The sequence below is a fragment of the Sebastes umbrosus genome, chromosome 16 (assembly GCF_015220745.1).
Source record: "Sebastes umbrosus isolate fSebUmb1 chromosome 16, fSebUmb1.pri, whole genome shotgun sequence".
Taxonomy (NCBI): domain Eukaryota; kingdom Metazoa; phylum Chordata; class Actinopteri; order Perciformes; family Sebastidae; genus Sebastes; species Sebastes umbrosus.
In genome coordinates this window covers 22,343,519-22,366,844 of record NC_051284.1, presented here as the reverse complement: position 1 = coordinate 22,366,844, position 23,326 = coordinate 22,343,519, and the positions used below count along the sequence as shown (strand labels likewise).

At 37.7% G+C, this 23,326-nt stretch overlaps 7 gene segments (V, D, J or C); 3 read left to right on the top strand and 4 right to left on the bottom strand.

The window, feature by feature from the left end:
* Positions 1–1,838: 1,838 nt before the first annotated feature.
* LOC119474442 lies at positions 1,839–2,308 on the bottom strand. The segment is given in 2 exon segments: positions 1,839–2,164; positions 2,257–2,308. Coding segments are annotated over 2 exon segments (378 nt in total).
* A 690-nt stretch (positions 2,309–2,998) lies between these two features.
* LOC119504210 lies at positions 2,999–4,533 on the top strand. The segment is given in 2 exon segments: positions 2,999–3,047; positions 3,964–4,533. A coding segment is annotated over 1 exon segment (312 nt).
* Positions 4,534–5,687: 1,154 nt separating this feature from the next.
* Positions 5,688–6,196, bottom strand: LOC119474441. The segment is given in 2 exon segments: positions 5,688–6,052; positions 6,145–6,196. Coding segments are annotated over 2 exon segments (417 nt in total).
* A 1,162-nt stretch (positions 6,197–7,358) lies between these two features.
* On the bottom strand, positions 7,359–7,960 carry LOC119504183. The segment is given in 2 exon segments: positions 7,359–7,816; positions 7,909–7,960. Coding segments are annotated over 2 exon segments (387 nt in total).
* Positions 7,961–8,496: 536 nt separating this feature from the next.
* Positions 8,497–9,286, bottom strand: LOC119504167. The segment is given in 2 exon segments: positions 8,497–9,109; positions 9,217–9,286. Coding segments are annotated over 2 exon segments (360 nt in total).
* Positions 9,287–12,294: 3,008 nt separating this feature from the next.
* On the top strand, positions 12,295–17,534 carry LOC119504202. The segment is given in 2 exon segments: positions 12,295–12,372; positions 16,964–17,534. A coding segment is annotated over 1 exon segment (312 nt).
* Positions 17,535–18,381: 847 nt separating this feature from the next.
* On the top strand, positions 18,382–21,258 carry LOC119474440. The segment is given in 4 exon segments: positions 18,382–18,427; positions 18,813–18,897; positions 19,823–19,854; positions 20,665–21,258. Coding segments are annotated over 4 exon segments (486 nt in total).
* Positions 21,259–23,326: the final 2,068 nt, after the last annotated feature.

Sequence of the window (23,326 nt, the reverse complement as noted above, 5' to 3'; positions counted from 1 at the left end):
TCCATATTTTTTCCCTGTTAAAGGGGTTGTTTTAGGGGAGTTTTTCCTCATTCGATGACATGGTCGTACTTAAAAGGACAGGGGGTGTCGTAACCTCTACAGATTGTAAAGGTAAATTTGTGATTTGTGATATTGGGTTATACAAATAAAATTGACATGACGTGACTTAAATGTTTCAATCAAATTCAGGGCTTCACCCAAAAGTTGTGTTAATGGATGAATAAATAATATTATTCAGCTTTTTTTCCCCAAAAGATCTTTGAATAAGTTTAATGTCATCAGGCGTTCCCAAAACATCAGTGTGAGCTCCACCAGCAGCTGCTGACAGGTTAAACTCCTCTGCAGCTCTGATACATTGCAGCTGAGATATGAGTCACCTCCTGTTAGGAAAATTGATCAAATCCTTTCACTCTTCATCCTAAAAGAGGGAACAAACATGTGTCACTCTGAAAGCTTTTGTCTGGTTCAGACTGATTTCCTCCTCTGACACGTTTTGATGAATTCAGGCTCTGATCAGCTCTGAGTGTCTTTATGAAACAGACTGATCCTGGTTCAGTTTGTTAGGCTCATTCAAGACAGGCTTTTCACAATAAGAGAAACAGTCCTCTGAGGGTTGACAGAAGGAAAACATCAACAGTCCCAGTGGGACCAGGTATACGTCACTCAGGTGTGTGTGTGTGTGATGAATGTGTGTGTGGTTTCATTGGTCCAAACAACAAAAACTATCATTCATCCTTTCGCATCAATTTCAAATTGCAGAAGTTCGAATCTCCATCATCGATCAACAAGGAAGTAACAGAGAACAAGTCCATGTGTTTTGTTATGACTTTACATTATCTGCATTGTTTTACTCTGCAGACTGTTCAACTGACTCTGCATGTGATAGAGGAGCTGATCCTGTTACATCGGCTATTATCTATGGTTATTATACATTAAACCTGCCTTGTTAAGGCTTTTTACTTGATCATCTGCATGCTTTCACTTAAAAGTTTTACATTTTAAGGGACAACAATCACTTAAAAAGTTCACCTTAATTAGAAATTAATTTAAGTTTTTTTGAAGTGTAAAATCTACAACATAACATTACACGCATCTCCACGGTGAACAAAGAAATTCTTGTTGAATTGAAGTAAATTCATATCAAAACATTCATTTACAAACTCTCACACTTTAATAGGCTACTCTATCAAAAAGTTAATACAACTACAAGCCATGTATACCTTCTTGTAGGCTTATAAGGCAAGACTACTTAATTATACTTTTCTTAAGTATATCTCAATCAAAAGATTAACTACAAGTATAATCCAAGTATACTTTACTTAAATATATCTCTGATAAGTACATAAAAAGTAAACTGAAAGTATACTCTCTCTCTCAAGTTTTAATTAAGTACAGTATACTAATAGCACACTTGCTTAAATATTCATCATGTAAATGTTAATATTTCTTTTTTAAATTGGTATAGAGAGTGATATTACATTATAGTAAAGAAAAGTAAATGATACATCTTTTTTTATTAAAAGAAAACTCGGAGAATAACAAGAACTTTACTTTTAGGTGCGAATAAATCATGACTCAAATATGTGATCAGGCAACATTTGTCTCTTTAGCTGAGAGTAAATGTGAACAGAACATCATGTGTTATTAGATATTTTAATAATGTTTTAATGAAGTTATTAGTGTGAATGTGTAGTGTGTGCTTGGTGAGGTTCCTGTCAGCTCTGTGTTCAGTGGTCTGTGTCAGAGTCTCTTCCTCTTCAGCAGCTGCAGTCGGTTCCTGCTGTAACAGCTCAGTGTCTCTGCAGTCGGACTGAGGGAGGTTTTTGTACGACTACAAATCACTGTGTGAACACACCACCGCTGTGGTAACTCTGACAGTAATAAACTGCTGCGTCTTCAGTCTGAACTCCACTGATGGTCAAAGTGAAGTCAGAGCTGCTTCCACTGCCACTAAACCGAGCTGCTGTTCCTGATTCAGGTTTTTTTGCATATTTTATTAGAAGCTTTGGACTCTCTCCAGATTTCTGTTGATACCAGAACATACCCTCATCTCCATCAGACCATCTGTAAACAGCTCGGCTGGTCTTACAGGTGAGAGAGACGGTGGATCCTGGAGTAGATGTCTCTACTGGAGGCTGAGTCACAGTCACCTGACCGCTGCATCCTGCAGACAAAAACAAATCATTCATTTATCAGCAGAAATAAATGAGAGAAAAGGCAGCACATCATGTCTGAAATGTTGCTGAGTGAATGAACCTGTAAAACAGCAGCAGGCCAGCGTCCAGATGAGGATGGTGATGAGAGTCATGCTGGTTGTGCTTTCTGCTGTGTTGACTGACACATCTGAGTCCTGCAGTGTTGAACTCACAGGACTATAAACCTTCTCAGTTCACTGGAGGATCAGCTGACGATGCAAAGCCTCCTCTCTATGGAAATCATTTCTCTGCTCTCAACACACTGAAGGCAACGTGGGACACTAAATCAGGAGGAATACTGCTTGGATTTACACCATCTATCATCTGAATGGATAATAGAAGAAACATATTTATATTAGAAGTGCAGTTGAGGATTTAAGGATGAGTTTGTGTCCACTGTGGTTGGTATGATATGTCTGTTTGTCTGCCTTTAATCTACTGACAGGGTTTACTGGAGATAAATAACATATTTCAGATCTGCTTAATATGAGTTTATAAGTTATTATTATTATTAAAAGCATAATATTCATTTAACCATGTAGCAACTGATATAAAACTGTGAAAAAATGACTTTGTTACAAGGAGACTGTGATCGTTTCTCTGTCTGGTGTAGAAAAGTAAAGTAAAATTCAAGAAATAATCTTCATTTATGCAATAATTTCAATTGATATCATTAATTTAATATGTATTGATTCAATAAAATATAAATGTTTCTGTGTTAATTGAGAAAGCAGAGAGTATTTTCAGTGGATAGATGCTTGTTCACAGTGCAGGAGGTTTTTGTACGGCCACTTAATGAGTTTGTATCACTGTGGTACACTTTTGGTGGAGGAACCAAACTCATCATTAACTGTAAGTACCAGAGATTTATTATTTATACAACATGAAATATTCTTTTAATACTAAAATTTGCATCAGAATTTTATAAAATGAAAAAAATATTTTGGATAATTTAAATGTTGTGGATATTATTTTTTGCTGACTATTAAGCTTGGCTGATATTGAAGTTTAGGAAAATATTAATATTAATATTCTTTTAGTATTAAAGAAGATGTTATGGTGAAATATAATCAGAATAATTTTCGCTTTTCTTCCAATCAGATATTTGTTTAATAAAGTTTGGTTGTAAATTTGTTCTGCAGGAACATTTTAACGTTCAGAAAATAACAGCAACATTTAATTTGAAGTTTCTTATGTTTTATATTTTACTGTAACATTTAAATGATTGTTAGGTATATAACTGTTGTAAATGTTGTTAAAACTCATTTAAGAGTTCATATGTTCATTTAGTATCACTGTAGTTTGACTTCACAGTTCGTTAGTTTAAAGTGGAGAAAAGGAAGTGAAACAGACAGATGATAAAGTCTATAACTGAATACAGATGTTACATTTGCATCGCAGCGATGAATCATTTACTGTCACACATTATAAAGAATATTTAATTTAATGATCATTAATATAATGTTCTCATTTAAAATCACAGATAAGTCATGTTGCATATTAACTATTAGATATTTATGAAGAGTTCCACAGTAAAAGATTCATTACTTTAAATAAAAAACAAAGTTTTACTATTGTGTTTTATTTGTTAACCCCTCATTTCCTGCCATGTGTCAGCTCCTCTCCTCTGTCTGATCACAGTATCATGCACACAGCTGATCCACAGTAGTGTTAACCTCTGTCAGGTATCATAACTGTCTCATGTCCAGCTGTCTGTCCTACAGTGGAAGTTCATCTGCTCCTTGTGTGTCTCTGCTCTCCCCTCCAGCTGGCACCATGGTCAGGCCCTCAGTCTCTCTGCTTCCCCCCTCCTCTGAGCAGCTCTCTGGGGGCTCGGCCACGCTGGCCTGCCTGCTGACCGGCTACTCTCCTCAGGGAGCCGTGGTGAGCTGGCAGGTGGACGGTACGGAGGTGACGGAGGGGGTCCTGAGCAGCTCAGAGGAGGAGAAGAGCGGCCGCTACAGCAGCAGCAGCACCCTGAGCCTGAGCCAGGAGCGCTGGATGGAAGGAGAGCTGTACTCCTGCAGGGTCCTCCATCAGGGCCACAGCCAGACCCAGTCCCTCCACAGGAGCCAGTGTAAGGGCTAGAGGGGCCGGCTGAAGCCCAGGACAGGAGCTCTGTGTGGGGGGGAGCAGCTCTGATCAATAGGAGTTTGAATGCTTGTAGAGGAAACTGAAGCTTTGTGTGACAGAGAACAACACTGCTGTAAAGTGTTGGACAACAACAACTTAGAGAGGAATGTGTGTCGCTCAGCAGCTTCATGTGAGTGAGCTTAATAACTGTCATGTTGATCACTGATGTTGTTGCTAATAAAGATTTCACTGATACATAACTTCATGAAGTATTTGCTCTTTTATTTTATGAAGAGTAGAAAGAAATTAACTGGTTTTATAACTTCAACTGATTCTCCTCTCTGTGGAAAATGAAAACCCTCACGACAAAGTAGTATACTTAGAGTTTATTTTATGAAGTTAAGTAAAGTTCAAGTATACTACAAGTGAAAAGGTATACTCTTAGTTTAATAGTTATATACTTGGATTCCACTTTTTAGTTTAGGAAAGTTCACTTTGTATACTTTAATTTATAGTACTTAGCTAATGATTTATATGTATTACATAAAGAGACTTGCTCCTTTTGCTATTTGACTTGATGTTTTGTGATGATAAAAAAAGAAATACTTTTTTCTCACATGTCTACACGGTGAACGAAGAATCCAAAAATGTAAAAAATTCTTGATGAATTGAAGTAAATTCATATCAAAACATTTGTTTACAAACTCTCACACACTTTAATAGGCTACTCTATCAAAAAATTTGTTCTACTACAAGTCAAGTATACCTTTCTGTAGGCCTATAAGGCAAGAATACTTAATTATACTTTTCTTAAGTATATCTCGATCAAAAGATTAAGTAAACGTATAATCCAAGTATGCTACGCTTTTCTGTAATTGTCTGTATAAGCTAAGTATACTTAAGTATATCTCTGATAAGTACATACAAATTCAACTGAAAGTATAGTCTCTCTCTCTCTCAAGTTTAAAATAAGTATACTAATAGCACACTTGCTTTGGATTCATCATGTAAATATCAATATTTATATTTTGTAAATTGGTATAGAGAGTGATATTACATTAAAGTAAATAAAAGTAAATAATACATATTTTTTTTCATTAAAAAAAACTTGGAGAATCATGTGAACTTTACTTTTAGGGAGGAAGAAAACATAACTCAAATATGTGATCAGGCAACATTTGTCTCTTTAGCTGAGAGTAAATGTGAACAGAACATGATGTGTTATTAGATATTTTAATAATGTTTTTAATGAAGTTATTAGTGTGAATGTGTAGTGTGTGCTTGGTGAGGTTCCTGTCAGCTCTGTGTTCAGTGGTCTGTGTCAGAGTCTCTTCCTCTTCAGCAGCTGCAGTCGGTTCCTGCTGTAACAGCTCAGTGTCTCTGCAGTCGGACTGAGGGAGGTTTTTGTACGACTACAAATCACTGTGTGAACACAGCAGCACTGTTTATGATATGGGCACTCTGACAGTAATAAACTGCTGCGTCTTCACTCTGAACTCCACTGATGGTCAAAGTGAAGTCAGAGCTGCTTCCACTGCCACTAAACCGAGCTGCTGTTCCTGATTCACGTGTGCTCACAAGTTTTATTAGAAGCTTTGGAGCCTGTCCAGATTTCTGTTGATACCAGTGCATATCTTCTTCATCATCATTACCTAACGTAAAATAATCAGCATCATCACTGTCTTTGTAAACAGCTTGGCTGGTCTTACAGGTGAGAGAGACGGTGGATCCTGGAGTAGATGTCACTACTGGAGGCTGAGTCACAGTCACCTGACCGCTGCATCCTGCAGACAAAAACAAATCATTCATTGATCAGCAGAAATAAATGAGAGAAAAGGCAGCACATCATGTCTGAAATGTTGCTGAGTGAATGAACCTGTAAAACAGCAGCAGGCCAGCGTCCAGATGAGGATGGTGATGAGAGTCATGCTGGTTGTGCTTTCTGCTGTGTTGACTGACACATCTGAGTCCTGCAGTGTTGAACTCACAGGACTATAAACCTTCTCAGTTCACTGGAGGATCAGCTGACGATGCAAAGCCTCCTCTCTATGGAAATCATTTCTCTGCTCTCAACACACTGAAGGCAACGTGGGACACTAAATCAGGAGGAATACTGCTTGGATTTACACCATCTATCATCTGAATGGATAATAGAAGAAACATATTTATATTAGAAGTGCAGTTGAGGATTTAAGGATGAGTTTGTGTCCACTGTGGTTGGTATGATATGTCTGTTTGTCTGCCTTTAATCTACTGACAGGGTTTACTGGAGATAAATAACATATTTCAGATCTACTTAATATGAGTTTATTAGTTATTATTATTATTAAAAAGCATCATGTTCATTTAACCATGTAGCAACTGATATGAAAATGTGAAAAAATGACTTTGTTACAAGGAGACTGTGATCGTTTCTCTGTCTGGTGTAGAAAAGTAAAGAAAAATTAAATAAATAATCTTCTTCATACAATAATTTTCAATTCAGTGTGCAGGCTGCTTTCTTATATGGATCTTTTGCATGTTATGTTCAATACTTTTCAAAATAAACTGAATTTTAGTTTAGTTTCACTCCAACATGAACTGTTCATTCATCAGAAATGTGGCATGAACATTAAACCATCATTAAATAAAACTGTGGATTAGTCACTGTCTTTGTATTTCCTTTAATATATATTTATTATGAAAAATACCTTTTTGGTCATCTCAGTATCAAACCTCATATACTATACCTTTTAGTATATCAGGTTTACATAAATAGTACTTTGTTAGTGGTTGTATTCTTTTACTACTTTGTGATATTTTGAAAGGAAAGGCTCTGTTTAGAAAATTAAATATTTTTGATTTTTTAAATGAAAAATGGTAAATTGGAATTTTCTGTTATATTAGATTGTTTTGTGCAGCTGTTGGTAGAAACACTTTTCAACATGTTTTGATATCAGTGGCTATAGTCCAACAAGAGAACAAGAGTTTAACCTCCGCAGTTTACTTATAAAGAGACTGAATGACAAGATTATAAGTTTAAACTGTATATGGAAGAGCGTCTGTGAGTTTGTTGCAGTTTTATTTAGATTCATTGTGGTTCTGCTTGATGACTCTTGTGTTGTGTTCACTGGACCAGTTCTCCTCATCACAGTCTCTTCACCAACCCTCTGCACCTGCAGCAGGCCGGTTTCACTTCAGTCAAACTGAAGGAGGTTTTTGTACGGCTCTAAATCACTGTGTGAACACCCAAGCACTGTTTATGACATGAAAACTCTGACAGTAGTAAACTGCTGCGTCTTCAGTCTGAACTCCACTGATGGTCAAAGTGAAGTCAGAGCTGCTTCCACTGCCACTAAACCGAGCTGCTGTTCCTGATACACGTGTGCTCGCATGTCTTATTAGAAGCTTTGGAGGCTGTCCAGATTTCTGTTGATACCAGAACATAAAATCACCATAACCACTCTGGCTGTGAACAGCTCGGCTGGTCTTACAGGTGAGAGAGACGGTGGATCCTGGAGTAGATGTCACTACTGGAGGCTGAGTCACAGTCACCTGACCGCTGCATCCTGCAGACAAAAACAAATCATTCATTTATCAGCAGAAATAAATGAGAGAAAAGGCAGCACATCATGTCTGAAATGTTGCTGAGTGAATGAACCTGTAAAACAGCAGCAGGCCAGCGTCCAGATGAGGATGGTGATGAGAGTCATGCTGGTTGTGCTTTCTGCTGTGTTGACTGACACATCTGAGTCCTGCAGTGTTGAACTCACAGGACTATAAACCTTCTCAGTTCACTGGAGGATCAGCTGACGATGCAAAGCCTCCTCTCTATGGAAATCATTTCTCTGCTCTCAACACACTGAAGGCAACGTGGGACACTAAATCAGGAGGAATACTGCTTGGATTTACACCATCTATCATCTGAATGGATAATAGAAGAAACATATTTATATTAGAAGTGCAGTTGAGGATTTAAGGATGAGTTTGTGTCCACTGTGGTTGGTATGATATGTCTGTTTGTCTGCCTTTAATCTACTGACAGGGTTTACTGGAGATAAATAACATATTTCAGATCTGCTTAAAATGAGTTTATAAGTTATTATTATTATTAAAAAGCATCATGTTCATTTAACCATGTAGCAACTTATATAAAACTGTGAAAAAATGACTTTGTTACAAGGAGACTGTGATCATTTCTCTGTCTGGTGTAGAAAAGTAAAGCAAAATTAAATAATTCATTGTTTTGTGCAGCTGTTGGTAGAAACACTTTTCAACATGTTTTGATATCAGTGGCTAAAGTCCAACAAGAGTTTAACCTCCACAGTTTACTCATAAAGAGACAAGATTATAAGTTTAAACTGTAGATGGAAGAGTGTCTGTGAGTTTGTTCCAGTTTTATTTAGATTCATTGTGGTTCTGCTTGATGACTCTTGTGTTGTGTTCACTGGACCAGTTCTCCTCATCACAGTCTCTTCACCAACCCTCTGCACCTGCAGCAGGCCGGTTTCACTTCAGTCAAACTGAAGGAGGTTTTTGTACGGCTCTAAATCACTTTGTGAACACGTAGCTACCATGGTTGCCCAGACAGAAGTAATCTCCAGCATCGTCAGTCTGAACACCTGTGATGGTTAAAGTGTAGTGAGAACCAGAGCTCCTGCCACTGAATCGAGACGCAGTCCCTGAGAAGAGAGTTGATGTAGTGTATATAAGGAGTTTGGGAGCCTGTCCAGGTTTCTGAAGGTACCAACTGAGATCAGCAGCAATATCTGAACTCCCTGTGGCGCTGATGCTCACGGTCCCTCCAACACTAACAGACTTGGATTTGTCAGCCTGAGTCAGAAATTTGTTTGCAGAAGTCTCTGAAATGAGAAATGAAATATAAACCTTGAGAATCAGCAGTTTAGATGATAATAAATTAGACATTAATTAAAGCCACAATGTCAGATACATTTTCAGAATCTCTCACCCTGACTCAGAAAACCCAACACGACAATCAGAGTTATTGACAACATCATCCTGATGCAGTTTTCAGTGTGAGTGCATGAAAACAGTTCAGACTCTCTGTGACATGAGAACTTAAACTGTGAGGAGCAGTGATGCAGTAAAAACATGCAAAAATACATTTTAGAAGGCAAACACACACCTGTTCTTGTGAAACTGAAAGGGAGAGATGAGGTGGAGTAGGTAGAGGCTCCGTCTCCCTGTGGACTGACTAAGAACATGTAGAAACTTTAGACTCTCTGTTCCTCATCTCTCTGCTGTTTCTGTCTTTGCAAAGTTTCCCAAAGGTCATAAATAGATGCAGGCTGCTCTCTGCTGGCTGTCCAGGTTCACAACAACTCTGGCTAACTCTTTGCTCTTATCATGATCGTGTATGTCAGTCTGTTAATCCAGATGGGTCAGGGGTCAGATCATGTTTCTTTGTTTTTTTTATAAAACTCATTAAAGGTGCCCTCTGGATACCTGTATGGTAGATAAAATAGGATAAAGTATAAGGAAAGGTCTAAGTATACTTGGCTCATACTGGCAAGTTTACGATACGATACAACTTTATTGTCAGTTTGCACTAAATTCATTTTGCATCCATAAGCAGCTCAGTTTGAGAGAAAGTATACAATAGACATACTGTTACCATAGACAAACAGACAAGTAAGACCCATCAGACAAAAAACAAAACACATCACCATTATTCATACATAACCCATTACACTATTACCATCTGTCCTCTGGATTTACATGTCTTTAGCAGCATATTAATTATTATTTAGCAACCAGATGGACTGATGAACAAAAGCGTTCTTTAGCCTGATGCAGGTTAAATGTAGGGACTCTGAATCGCCTCTTGGACGGCAGAAGTTGATATTCCTCATTTAAAACATGTAAGGGATCAGAAGAGATGCTGTTGGCCTGTCTGAGCATACTCTTGTTGTGAGCTGCTTGAAAGGAGACTGTCACAGGTTGGCCAATGATCTCCGCGCAGATTTTGATTTGGCTATAAAGTTTAGTTTTAAGTTTTACAGAGAGACTACTGAGCCAGGCTGTGCTGCAGTACAACAGGACTCTCTGAATCACTGAACTGAAAAATAGAAAAATAATCTGGCTACTGGCTCCAAATAATCTGAGTCTGCGAAGAAAGTAAATGATCTGCTGTATCTTCTTACAGGTAAATTCAATGTGAGGGGTCCATGATAGGGTGGAGTCTATCATAACTCCCAGGTATTTGTATGAAGAGACCTGTTTAATTTCTACATGGTGTATTGTAACTGGAGGCAGCTGACATTCAGGAGGAAGTATATGTACAGAAGTATATCTTAAGTATATCTCTGATAAGTACATAAAAAGTTATGTTGTTGTGTTATTTTAAGTTTAAAATAAATATACTAATAGCACACTTGAATAGACTTCTATTTGGTAAAGGAATACAGGTCACACGTCCTGGTTTGGGGTCGAGACACAAGAACAGCCAGTAGCTTGTTTAAACACGATGGCTAGAGTCAAAAGCAAAATATTTTATAGCTCAGAAATGAGAGCAAAGTTGGGATTGACTTCGAGGTAGGTGGTGTCGGATGAAAAAAAGTACTTTAAAATAAATCCAGATTTTCTGAATTGGGGCAAAAACAACATTTTTGCAACATTAGTCTCTGTCACTGTGAAGGATGGTCAGGGAGCTGATGAAGCAATAGAATATGAAAAACTAGATAAGAAGTTTCTGCTCCAATCTGAGAATGGTAAACGTTATACTTTGAAGTGAGAAGCAGAATTAAAAAATAAGGTTTGTGCTTGGTGAGGTTCCTGTCAGCTCTGTGTTCAGTGGTCTGTGTCAGAGTCTCTTCCTCTTCAGCAGCTGCAGTCAGTTCCTGCTGTAACAGCTCAGTGTCTCTGCAGTCGGACTGAGGGAGGTTTTTGTACAACTACAAATCACTGTGTGAACACACCAGCACTGTTTATTTCATGGTAACTCTGACAGTAATAAACTGCTGCGTCTTCAGTCTGAACTCCACTGATGGTCAAAGTGAAGTCAGAGCCGCTTCCACTGCCACTAAACCGAGCTGCTGTTCCTGATACACGTGTGCTCGCATATCTTATTAGAAGCTTTGGACTCTCTCCAGATTTCTGTTGATACCAGAACATATAACTGGAACTGTAAACAGCTTGGCTGGTCTTACAGGTGAGAGAGATGGTGGATCCTGGAGTAGATGTCACTACTGGAGGCTGAGTCACAGTCACCTGACCGCTGCATCCTGCAGACAAAAACAAATCATTCATTTATCAGCAGAAATAAATGAGAGAAAAGGCAGCACATCATGTCTGAAATGTTGCTGAGTGAATGAACCTGTAAAACAGCAGCAGGCCAGCGTCCAGATGAGGATGGTGATGAGAGTCATGCTGGTTGTGCTTTCTGCTGTGTTGACTGACACATCTGAGTCCTGCAGTGTTGAACTCACAGGACTATAAACCTTCTCAGTTCACTGGAGGATCAGCTGACGATGCAAAGCCTCCTCTCTATGGAAATCATTTCTCTGCTCTCAACACACTGAAGGCAACGTGGGACACTAAATCAGGAGGAATACTGCTTGGATTTACACCATCTATCATCTGAATGGATAATAGAAGAAACATATTTATATTAGAAGTGCAGTTGAGGATTTAAGGATGAGTTTGTGTCCACTGTGGTTGGTATGATATGTCTGTTTGTCTGCCTTTAATCTACTGACAGGGTTTACTGGAGATAAATAACATATTTCAGTTCTGCTTAATATGAGTTTATAAGTTATTATTATTAAAAAGCATCATGTTCATTAAACCATGTAGCAACTGATATAAAACTGTTTAAAAATGACTTTGTTACAAGGAGACTGTGATCGTTTCTCTGTCTGGTGTAGAAACGTAAAGCAAAATTATATAATTAATTTTCATTTATACAATAATTTCAATTGATATCATTAATTTAATGTTTGTAGATTCAATAAAGTATAAATATTTCTATGTTTATTGAGAAAGCAGAGAGTATTTTCAGTGGATAGATGCTTGTTCACAGTGCAGGAGGTTTTTGTACGGCCACTTAATGAGTTTGTATCACTGTGGTGGACTTTTGGTGGAGGAACCAAACTCATCATTAACTGTAAGTACCAGAGATTTATTATTTATACAACATATAGCAAATATCACTTTTATCAAATATTGCATTGTAATTTGATCAAGTTCAGTTTTTTATGTTGTTGATTATTTATGTTGTTTTATTAAGCTGATCTCATCATGTGAGAAGAAATTTTACCGAGATCAATATTCATTCAGTAACGTAGATAATAAGATTAATAATTATTATTTTTTTCTAATAATTTGTAATAAGATGTATTTAATATTGGCTTTAAATAACATTTTAAAGACAAATTTACTCAAACTTTACACAAAATGTGTTTGTTAAATTCTTTGATTCGTTTATTTTGTAAATATAAAAAACAATATATTGAATTAAAATGTGATGTAGATTCCTGTTGAACATAAATGTGATTTTATGGGTAAATGCAGCTCATCTTTGTGTTCACGGTTCATTAATTTTACATGTAGTGAACAGGAAGTGAAAGAGACAGATGACAAAGGTTTTAACTGTATTTAACTGTCAGTTTAAACAGAAGAAAATCATCTTAGCGACGAGTTATTCACTGTCACACGTTATGAAACACATACGAAGATGTCATCAATAATCGTCATCGATGAATCTTTTTAGTTGCATTCACACTTGAATCATGAGGCTGATGGTGAGATACGGAGTGATTTATGAGTGCAGCAGCAGCAGCTCAAGTTATTCTGTTTTATTTGATGAAATGTAATAAATGAGCAGGATGTGATGTGTCTTTATTACCAAGCCTTCACTCTCATTGCTTTGACTTTTCTCCCCCCCTCTCCTCCCCTTCTCTCTCCTCCAGTGGGTGTGGTGCAGCCCACCCTGACCGTCCTCCCCCCCTCCATAGAGGAGCTGAAGCAGGGCAGTGCCACACTGGTGTGTCTGGCCAGCGGGGGCTTCCCTTCAGCCTGGACGCTGGGCTGGAAGGTGGGGGGCAGCAGCAGCTCCTCAGGGGCGTCACACAGCCTGGAGGTCCTGGGGAGGGACGGCCACTACAGCTGGAGCAGCACCCTGAGCCTCCTTGCAGACCAGTGGAGGAGGGCGGGCTCAGTGAGCTGTGAGGCCAGTCTGAGTGGACAGAGGCCTGTCACTCAAAGCCTGGAGCCTGACCGCTGCTCAGAGTAGAGCTTCAGCAACACTTCCTGTCTGCAAATGATGCCGCTTCTTTGACAGAGATCTGGATGAAGCTCCAGATCTCCTCTGTTCACATGTTTCTGCATGTTTCACAGCTCTCTACTCAGTGTTTTACTCTGCATGTTGCTTTCTAATACTCATCTTCTGCATGTTCTTCTTTATGTTCATTAAATGATTTTCACTCAAAGAGAAACTATTCATTCATCAGAAATGTGGCATGAACATTAAACCATCATTAAATAAAACTGTGGATTATAATAAATGAGTGTCTTTGTATTTATTTTATAACATATTCATTATGAAAAATACCTTCTTGATCATCTCAGTATTAAACCTGATATCCCTTACAAAAAAAAAGTATAATCCCAAGTATACTTTATGAAATAAATATTAATATCAATCTACTAGTAATACTTCAACACTTCTTGGGACTAAATTGGCCCACTTTTAAGTTTATATAAGTATACTTTTAAGTAGTTTAGATCCAAGTTGTATTTTGTACTGCAACTATAATATGAACTATACTACAAGTGAACTTGTACTGTGAACTAGTTATATACTTGTAGCCCACTTTTTAGTTTTTGAATGTACACATTAAAGTATACTCTCATTAAACTACTAGTTTAAATAGTTTTCAGAATACTTGTAAGTTGTCTTTAAGTGAACTTATAGTACTTAGCCAAATATACTTTTCTGTAAACGTTTCAGTATACTTGGACTTTTCTCTATACTTACCAAATATACTGAGACATTTCTGTATACTTGGCAGTATAAGCCAAGTATACTCAAGTATAATTTTGTTAAGTATATCTCTGATAAGTACATAAAAAGTAGACTGAAAGCATATTCTCTTATTTTAAGTTTGAAAGAAGTATGCTAATAGCACAAATGAATAATGAATAGACTTATTTTTTGTACGAGATTCTACACCTGATAGTACAGGAGATGGTTGTATTTTTGTTAAATTAGATAATCTTGATTCTGTTTCAACTCTTGTTATATTAGATTATTTTGTGCAGCTGTTGGTAGAAACACTTTTCAACATGTTTTGATATCAGTGGCTAAAGTCCAACAAGAGTTTAACCTCCCCAGTTTACTCATAAAGAGACTGAAGGACAAGAATATAAGTTTAAACTGTGTATGGAAGAGCGTCTGTGAGTTTGTTGCAGATTTATTTAGATTCATTGTGGTTCTGCTTGATGACTCTTGTGTTGTGTTCACTGGACCAGTTCTCCTCATCACAGTCTCTTCACCAACCCTCTGCACCTGCAGCAGGCCGGTTTCACTTCAGTCAAACTGAAGGAGGTTTTTGTACGGCTCTAAATCACTGTGTGAACACATCAGCACTGTTTATTTCGTGGTAACTCTGACAGTAATAAACTGCTGCGTCTTCAGTCAGAACTCCACTGATGGTCAAAGTGAAGTCAGAGCTGCTTCCACTGCCACTAAACCGAGCTGCTGTTCCTGATTCACTTGTGCTTGCATATGTTATTAGAAGCTTTGGACTCTCTCCAGATTTCTTTTGATACCAGTGCATCCAGTCATCTCCATCACTGTCTCTGTAAACAGCTTGGTTGGTCTTACAGGTGAGGGAGACGGTGGATCCTGGAGTAGATGTCACTACTGGAGGCTGAGTCACAGTCACCTGACCGCTGCATCCTGCAGACAAAAACAAATCATTCATTGATCAGCAGAAATAAATGAGAGAAAAGGCAGCACATCATGTCTGAAATGTTGCTGAGTGAATGAACCTGTAAAACAGCAGCAGGCCAGCGTCCAGATGAGGATGGTGATGAGAGTCATGCTGGTTGTGCTTTCTGCTGTGTTGACTGACACATCTGAGTCCTGCAGTGTTGAACTCACAGGACTATAAACCTTCTCAGTTCACTGGAGGATCAGCTGACGATGCAAAGCCTCCTCTATGGAAATCATTTCTCTGCTCTCAACACACTGAAGGCAACGTGGGACACTAAATCAGGAGGAATGCTGCTTGGATTTACACCATCTATCATCTGAATGGATAATAGAAGAAACATATTTATATTAGAAGTGCAGTTGAGGATTTAAGGATGAGTTTGTGTCCACTGTGGTTGGTATGATATGTCTGTTTGTCTGCCTTTAATCTACTGACGGGGTTTACTGGAGATAAATAACATATTTCAGATCTGTTTAATATGAGTTTCTGACTTATTATTATAATTAAAAAGCATCATGTTCATTTAACCATTTAGCAGCTGATATAAAACTGTTTAAAAATGACTTTGTTACAAGGAGACTGTGATCGTTTCTCTGTCTGGTGTAGAAAAGTAAAGAAAAATAAAGAAATAATCTTCATTTATACAATAATTTCAATTGATATCATTAATTTAATATTTATAGATTCAATAAAGTATGAAGTTTTCTGTATTGTTATAAAAAGCAGAGAGTATTTTCAGTGGATAGATGCTTGTTCACAGTGCAGGAGGTTTTTGTACGGCCACTTAATGAGTTTGTATCACTGTGGGTGACTTTTGGTGGAGGAACCAAACTCTTCATTAACTGTAAGTACCAGAGATTTATAATTTATACAACATGAAATATTCTTTTAATACTAACTTTTGCATCCGAATTTTATAAAATGAAAAATTATTTTTGGATAATTTACATGTGGATATTATGTTTTGCTGTCTATTAAGCTTGGCTGGTATTGAAGTTTAGGAAAATATTAATATTAATATTCTTTTAGTATTAAAGAAGATGTCATGGTGAAATTTATGCAGAATAATTTTCGCTTTTTTTCCAATAATATATTTGTTTAATGATGTTTGGTTGTAAATTTGTTCTGCAGGAACATTTTAATGTTCAGAAAATAACAGCAAAATTTAATTTCAATTTATTTATGTTTTATGTTTTACTGTAACATTTAAACGATAGTTAGGTATAAAAACTGTTGCAAATGCAGTTAAAACAAATTTAAGAGTTCATATGTTCATTTAGTATCGCTGTAGTTTGACTTCACAGTTCGTTAGTTTAAAGTGGAGAAAAGGAAGTGAAACAGACAGATGATAAAGTCTATAACTGAATACAGATGTTACATTTGCATCGCAGCGATGAATCATTTACTGTCACACATTATAAAATACATTTAATTTAATGATCATTAATACAATGTTCCCATTTAAAATCACAGATAAATCATGTTGCATATTAATTATTAGATATTTATGAAGAGTTCCACAGTAGAAGATTCATTACTTTAAATAAAAAACAAAGTTTTACTATTGTGTTTTATATGTTAACTCCTCATTTCCTGCCATGTGTCAGCTCCTCTCCTCTGTCTGATCACAGTATCATGCACACAGCTGATCCACAGTAGTGTTAACCTCTGTCAGGTATCATAACTGTCTCATGTCCAGCTGTCTGTCCTACAGTGGAAGTTCATCTGCTCCTTGTGTGTCTCTGCTCTCCCCTCCAGCTGGCACCATGGTCAGGCCCTCAGTCTCTCTGCTTCCCCCCTCCTCTGAGCAGCTCTCTGGGGGCTCGGCCACGCTGGCCTGCCTGCTGACCGGCTACTCTCCTCAGGGAGCCGTGGTGAGCTGGCAGGTGGACGGTACGGAGGTGACGGAGGGGGTCCTGAGCAGCTCAGAGGAGGAGAAGAGCGGCCGCTACAGCAGCAGCAGCACCCTGAGCCTGAGCCAGGAGCGCTGGATGGAAGGAGAGCTGTACTCCTGCAGGGTCCTCCATCAGGGCCACAGCCAGACCCAGTCCCTCCACAGGAGCCAGTGTAAGGGCTAGAGGGGCCGGCTGAAGCCCAGGACAGGAGCTCTGTGTGGGGGGGGAGCAGCTCTGATCAATAGCAGTTTGAATGCTTGTAGAGGAAACTGAAGCTTTGTGTGACAGAGAACAACACTGCTGTAAAGTGTTGGACAACAACAACTTAGAGAGGAATGTGTGTCGCTCAGCAGCTTCATGTGAGTGAGCTTAATAACTGTCATGTTGATCACTGATGTTGTTGCTAATAAAGATTTCACTGATACATAACTTCATCAAGTGTTTGCTCTTTTATTTTATGAAGAGTAGAAAGAAATTAACTGGTTTTATAACTTCAACTGATTCTCCTCTCTGTGGAAAATGAAAACCCTCACGACAAAGTAGTATACTTAGAGTTTATTTAATGAAGTTAAGTAAAGTTCAAGTATACTACAAGTGAATAGGTATACTCTTAGTTTAATAGTTATATACTTGGAGCTCACTTTTTAGTTTATGAAAGTTAACTTTATATACTTTACCTTATAGTACTTAGTCAATGATTTATGTATTACATAAAGAGACTTGCTCCTTTTGCTATTTGACTTGATGTTTTGTGATGATAAAAAAATACATTCATTTTTCTCACACGTCTCCACGGTGAACGAAGAATCCAACAACGTAGAAAATTCTTGATGAATTGAAGTAAATTCATATCAAAACATTCATTTACAAACTCTCACACACTTTAATAGGCTACTCTATCAAAAAGTTAGTGCAACTACAAGCCAAGTATACCTTTCTGTAGGCCTACAAGGCAAGAATACTTAATTATACTTTTCTTAAGTATATCTCGATCAAAAGATTAAGTAAAAGTATAAGCCAAGTATACTATACATAAGTATTCTCTGATGAGTACATAAAAATTCAACTAAAAGTATACGCTCTCTCTCTCAAGTTTAAGATAAGTATACTAATAGCACACTTGCTTTTGATTCATCATGTAAACATCAATATTTCTCATTTTTAAATTGGTATTGAGAGTGATATTACATTACAGTAAAGAAAAGTAAATAATAAAAAAAAAATTTTATTTAAAACAATGTGGAGAATAACAAGAACTTGATTTTTAGGGAGGAAGAAATCATGAGTCAAATATGTGATCAGGCAACATTTGTCTCTTTAGCTGAGAGTAAATGTGAACAGAACATGATGTGTCATTAGATATTTTAATAATCTTTTTAATGAAGTTATTAGTGTGAATGTGTAGTGTGTGCTTGGTGAGGTTCCTGTCAGCTCTGTGTTCAGTGGTCTGTGTCAGAGTCTCTTCCTCTTCAGCAGCTGCAGTCGGTTCCTGCTGTAACAGCTCAGTGTCTCTGCAGTCGGACTGAGGGAGGTTTTTGTACGACTACAAATCACTGTGTGAACACTGGTCCGCTGTGGTAACTCTGACAGTAATAAACTGCTGCGTCTTCAGTCTGAACTCCACTGATGGTCAAAGTGAAGTCAGAGTTGCTTCCACTGCCACTAAACCGAGCTGCTGTTCCTGATTCACGTGTGCTCACAAATCTTATTAGAAGCTTTGGAGGCTGTCCAGATTTCTGTTGATACCAGAACATATAATCAGCACTGCCTCTGTAAACAGCTCGGCTGGTCTTACAGGTGAGAGAGACGGTGGATCCTGGAGTAGATGTCACTACTGGAGGCTGAGTCACAGTCACCTGACCGCTGCATCCTGCAGACAAAAACAAATCATTCATTTATCAGCAGAAATAAATGAGAGAAAAGGCAGCACATCATGTCTGAAATGTTGCTGAGTGAATGAACCTGTAAAACAGCAGCAGGCCAGCGTCCAGATGAGGATGGTGATGAGAGTCATGCTGGTTGTGCTTTCTGCTGTGTTGACTGACACATCTGAGTCCTGCAGTGTTGAACTCACAGGACTATAAACCTTCTCAGTTCACTGGAGGATCAGCTGACGATGCAAAGCCTCCTCTCTATGGAAATCATTTCTCTGCTCTCAACACACTGAAGGCAACGTGGGACACTAAATCAGGAGGAATACTGCTTGGATTTACACCATCTATCATCTGAATGGAAAACAGAAGAAACATATTTATATTAGAAGTGCAGTTGAGGATTTAAGGATGAGTTTGTGTCCACTGTGGTTGGTATGATATGTCTGTTTGTCTGCCTTTAATCTACTGACAGGGTTTACTGGAGATAAATAACATATTTCAGATCTGCTTAATATGAGTTTATGAGTTATTATTGTTATTAAAAAGCATCATGTTCATTTAACCATGTAGCAGCTGATATAAAACTGTGAAAAAATGACTTTGTTACAAGGAGACTGTGATCGTTTCTCTGTCTGGTGTAGAAAAGTAAAGCAAAATTAAAGAAATAATCTTCATTTTTACAATCATTTCAATCCATATCATTAATTTAATGTTTGTAGATTCAATAAAGTATAAATGTTTCTGTGTTTATTGAGAAAGCAGAGAGTATTTTCAGTGTATAGATGCTTGTTCACAGTGCAGGAGGTTTTTGTACGGCCACTTAATGAGTTTGTATCACTGTGGTACACTTTTGGTGGAGGAACCAAACTCATCATTAACTGTAAGTACCAGAGATTTTTTTATTTTATACAACATATAGCAAATAGTATTTTTTATCAAATATTAAATTTTAATTTGATCTAGTTCAGTTTTTTATGTTGTTGATAATTTATGTTATTTTATAAAGCTGACCTCATAATCTGAGAAGAATCTTTACCGAAATCAATATTCATTCAGTAATGTAGATAATAAGATTAATAATTATTATTTTTCTAATATTCTATTTGTAATAAGATGTATTTAATATCGGCTTTAAAAACATTTTAAAGACAAATTTATTTAAACTTTACAGAAAATGTGTATGTTAAATTCTTTGATTCGTTTATTTTGTAAATATAAAAAACAATATATTGAATTAAAATGTGATGTGGATTCCTGTTGAACACAAATGTGATTTTATGGGTAAATGCAGCTCATCTTTGTGTTCACGGTTCATTAATTTTACATGTAGTGAACAGGAAGTGAAAGAGACAGATGACAAAGGTTTTAACTGTATTTAACTGTCAGTTTAAACAGAAGAAAATCATCTCAGGGACGAGTTATTCACTGTCACACGTTATGAAACACATACGAAGATGTCATCAATAATCGTCATCGATGAACCTTTTTAGTTGCATTCACACTTGAATCATGAGGCTGATGGTGAGATACGGAGTGATTTATGAGTGCAGCAGCAGCAGCTCAAGTTATTCTGTTTTATTTGATCAAATATAATAAATGAGCAGGATGTGATGTTTCTTTATTACCAAGCCTTCACTCTCATTGCTTTGTCTTTTCTCCCCCCCCTCTCCTCCCCCTCTCTCTCCTCCAGTGGGTGTGGTGCAGCCCACCCTGACCGTCCTCCCCCCCTCCAGAGAGGAGCTGAAGCAGGGCAGTGCCACACTGGTGTGTCTGGCCAGCGGGGGCTTCCCCTCAGCCTGGACGCTGGGCTGGAAGGTGGGGTGCAGCAGCAGCTCCTCAGGGGCGTCACACAGCCTGGAGGTCCTGGGGAGGGACGGCCACTACAGCTGGAGCAGCACCCTGAGCCTCCTTGCAGACCAGTGGAGGAAGGCGGGCTCAGTGAGCTGTGAGGCCAGTCTGAGTGGACAGAGGCCTGTCACTCAAAGCCTGGAGCCTGACCGCTGCTCAGAGTAGAGCTTCAGCAACACTTCCTGTCTGCAAATGATGCCGCTTCTTTGACAGAGATCTGGATGAAGCTCCAGATCTCCTCTGTTCACATGTTTCTGCATGTTTCACAGCTCTCTACTCAGTGTTTTACTCTGCATGTTGCTTTCTAATACTCATCTTCTGCATGTTCCTCTTCATGTTCATTAAATGATTTTCACTCAAAGAGAAACTATTCATTCATCAGAAATGTGGCATGAACATTAAACCATCATTAAATAAAACTGTGGATTATAATAAATGAGTGTCTTTGTATTTATTTTATAACATATTCATTATGAAAAATACCTTCTTGATCATCTCAGTATTAAACCTGATATCCCTTACAAAAAAGAAGTATACTTCCAAGTTTATTTATGAAATTAACTTAAGTATAGTTCAAGTATAATCCCAAGTATACTTTATGTAATAAATATACTAATATCAATGTACTAGTAATACTTCAACACTTCTTGGGACTAAATTGATCCACTTTTAAGTTTATAAAATTATACTTTTAAGTAGTTTACATCCAAGTTGTATTTTGTACTGCAACTATAATGTGAACTATACTACAAGTGAGCTTGTACTGTGAACTAGTTATATACTTGTAGCCCACTTTTTAGTTTTGAAAGTACACTTTAAAGTATACTCTCAGTAAACTACTAGTTTAAATAGTTTTCAGTATGCTTGTAAGTTGTCTTTAAGTGAACTTATAGTACTTAGCCAAATATACTTTTCTGTAAACGTTTCAGTTTACTTGGACTTTTCTCTAAACTTGTCAAGTACACTGAGACATTTCTGTATACTTGGCAGTATAAGCCAAGTAAACTCAAGTATAATTTTGTTAAGTACATCTCTGATAAGTACATAAAAAGTAAACTGAAAGCATATTCTCTTATTTTAAGTTTGAAAGAAGTATGCTAATAACATAAATGAATAATGAATAAACTTATTTTTTGTACGGGATACTACACCTGATAGTACAGGAGATGGTTGAATTTTTTTAATTATATAATCTTGATTCTGTTTCAACTCTTGTTATATTAGATTGTTTTGTGCAGCTGTTGGTAGAAACACTTTTCAACATGTTTTGATATCAGTGGCTAAAGTCCAACAAGAGTTTAACCTCCCCAGTTTACTCATAAAGAGACTGAAGGACAAGATTATAAGTTTAAACTGTGTATGGAAGAGTGTCTGTGAGTTTGTTCCAGTTTTATTTAGATTCATTGTGGTTCTGCTTGATGACTCTTGTGTTGTGTTCACTGGACCAGTTCTCCTCATCACAGTCTCTTCACCAACCCTCTGCACCTGCAGCAGGCCGGTTTCACTTCAGTCAAACTGAAGGAGGTTTTTGTACGGCTCTAAATCACTGTGTGAACACATTAGCACTGTTTATGGAATGAACACTTTTACAGTAGTAAACTGCTGCGTCTTCACTCTGAACTCCACTGATGGTCAAAGTGAAGTCAGAGCTGCTTCCACTGCCACTAAACCGAGCTGCTGTTCCTGATTCACGTGTGCTTGCATTTTTCATTAGGAGCTTTGGAGGCTGTCCAGATTTCTGTTGATACCAGAACATATAATTGGAACTGTAAACAACTCGGCTGGTCTTACAGGTGAGAGAGACGGTGGATCCTGGAGTAGATGTCTCTACTGGAGGCTGAGTCACAGTCACCTGACCGCTGCATCCTGCAGACAAAAACAAATCATTCATTGATCAGCAGAAATAAATGAGAGAAAAGGCAGCACATCATGTCTGAAATGTTGCTGAGTGAATGAACCTGTAAAACAGCAGCAGGCCAGCGTCCAGATGAGGATGGTGATGAGAGTCATGCTGGTTGTGCTTTCTGCTGTGTTGACTGACACATCTGAGTCCTGCAGTGTTGAACTCACAGGACTATAAACCTTCTCAGTTCACTGGAGGATCAGCTGACGATGCAAAGCCTCCTCTCTATGGAAATCATTTCTCTGCTCTCAACACACTGAAGGCAACGTGGGACACTAAATCAGGAGGAATACTGCTTGGATTTACACCATCTATCATCTGAACGGATAATAGAAGAAACATATTTATATTAGAAGTGCAGTTGAGGATTTAAGGATGAGTTTGTGTCCACTGTGGTTGGTATGATATCTCTGTTTGTCTGCCTTTAATCTACTGACAGGGTTTACTGGAGATAAATAACATATCTCAGATCTGCTTAATATGAGTTTATAAATTATTATTAAATAGCATCATGTTCATTTAACCATATAGCAACTGATATAAAACTGCGAAAAAATGACTTTGTAACAAGGAGACTGTGATCGTTTCTCTGTCTGGTGTA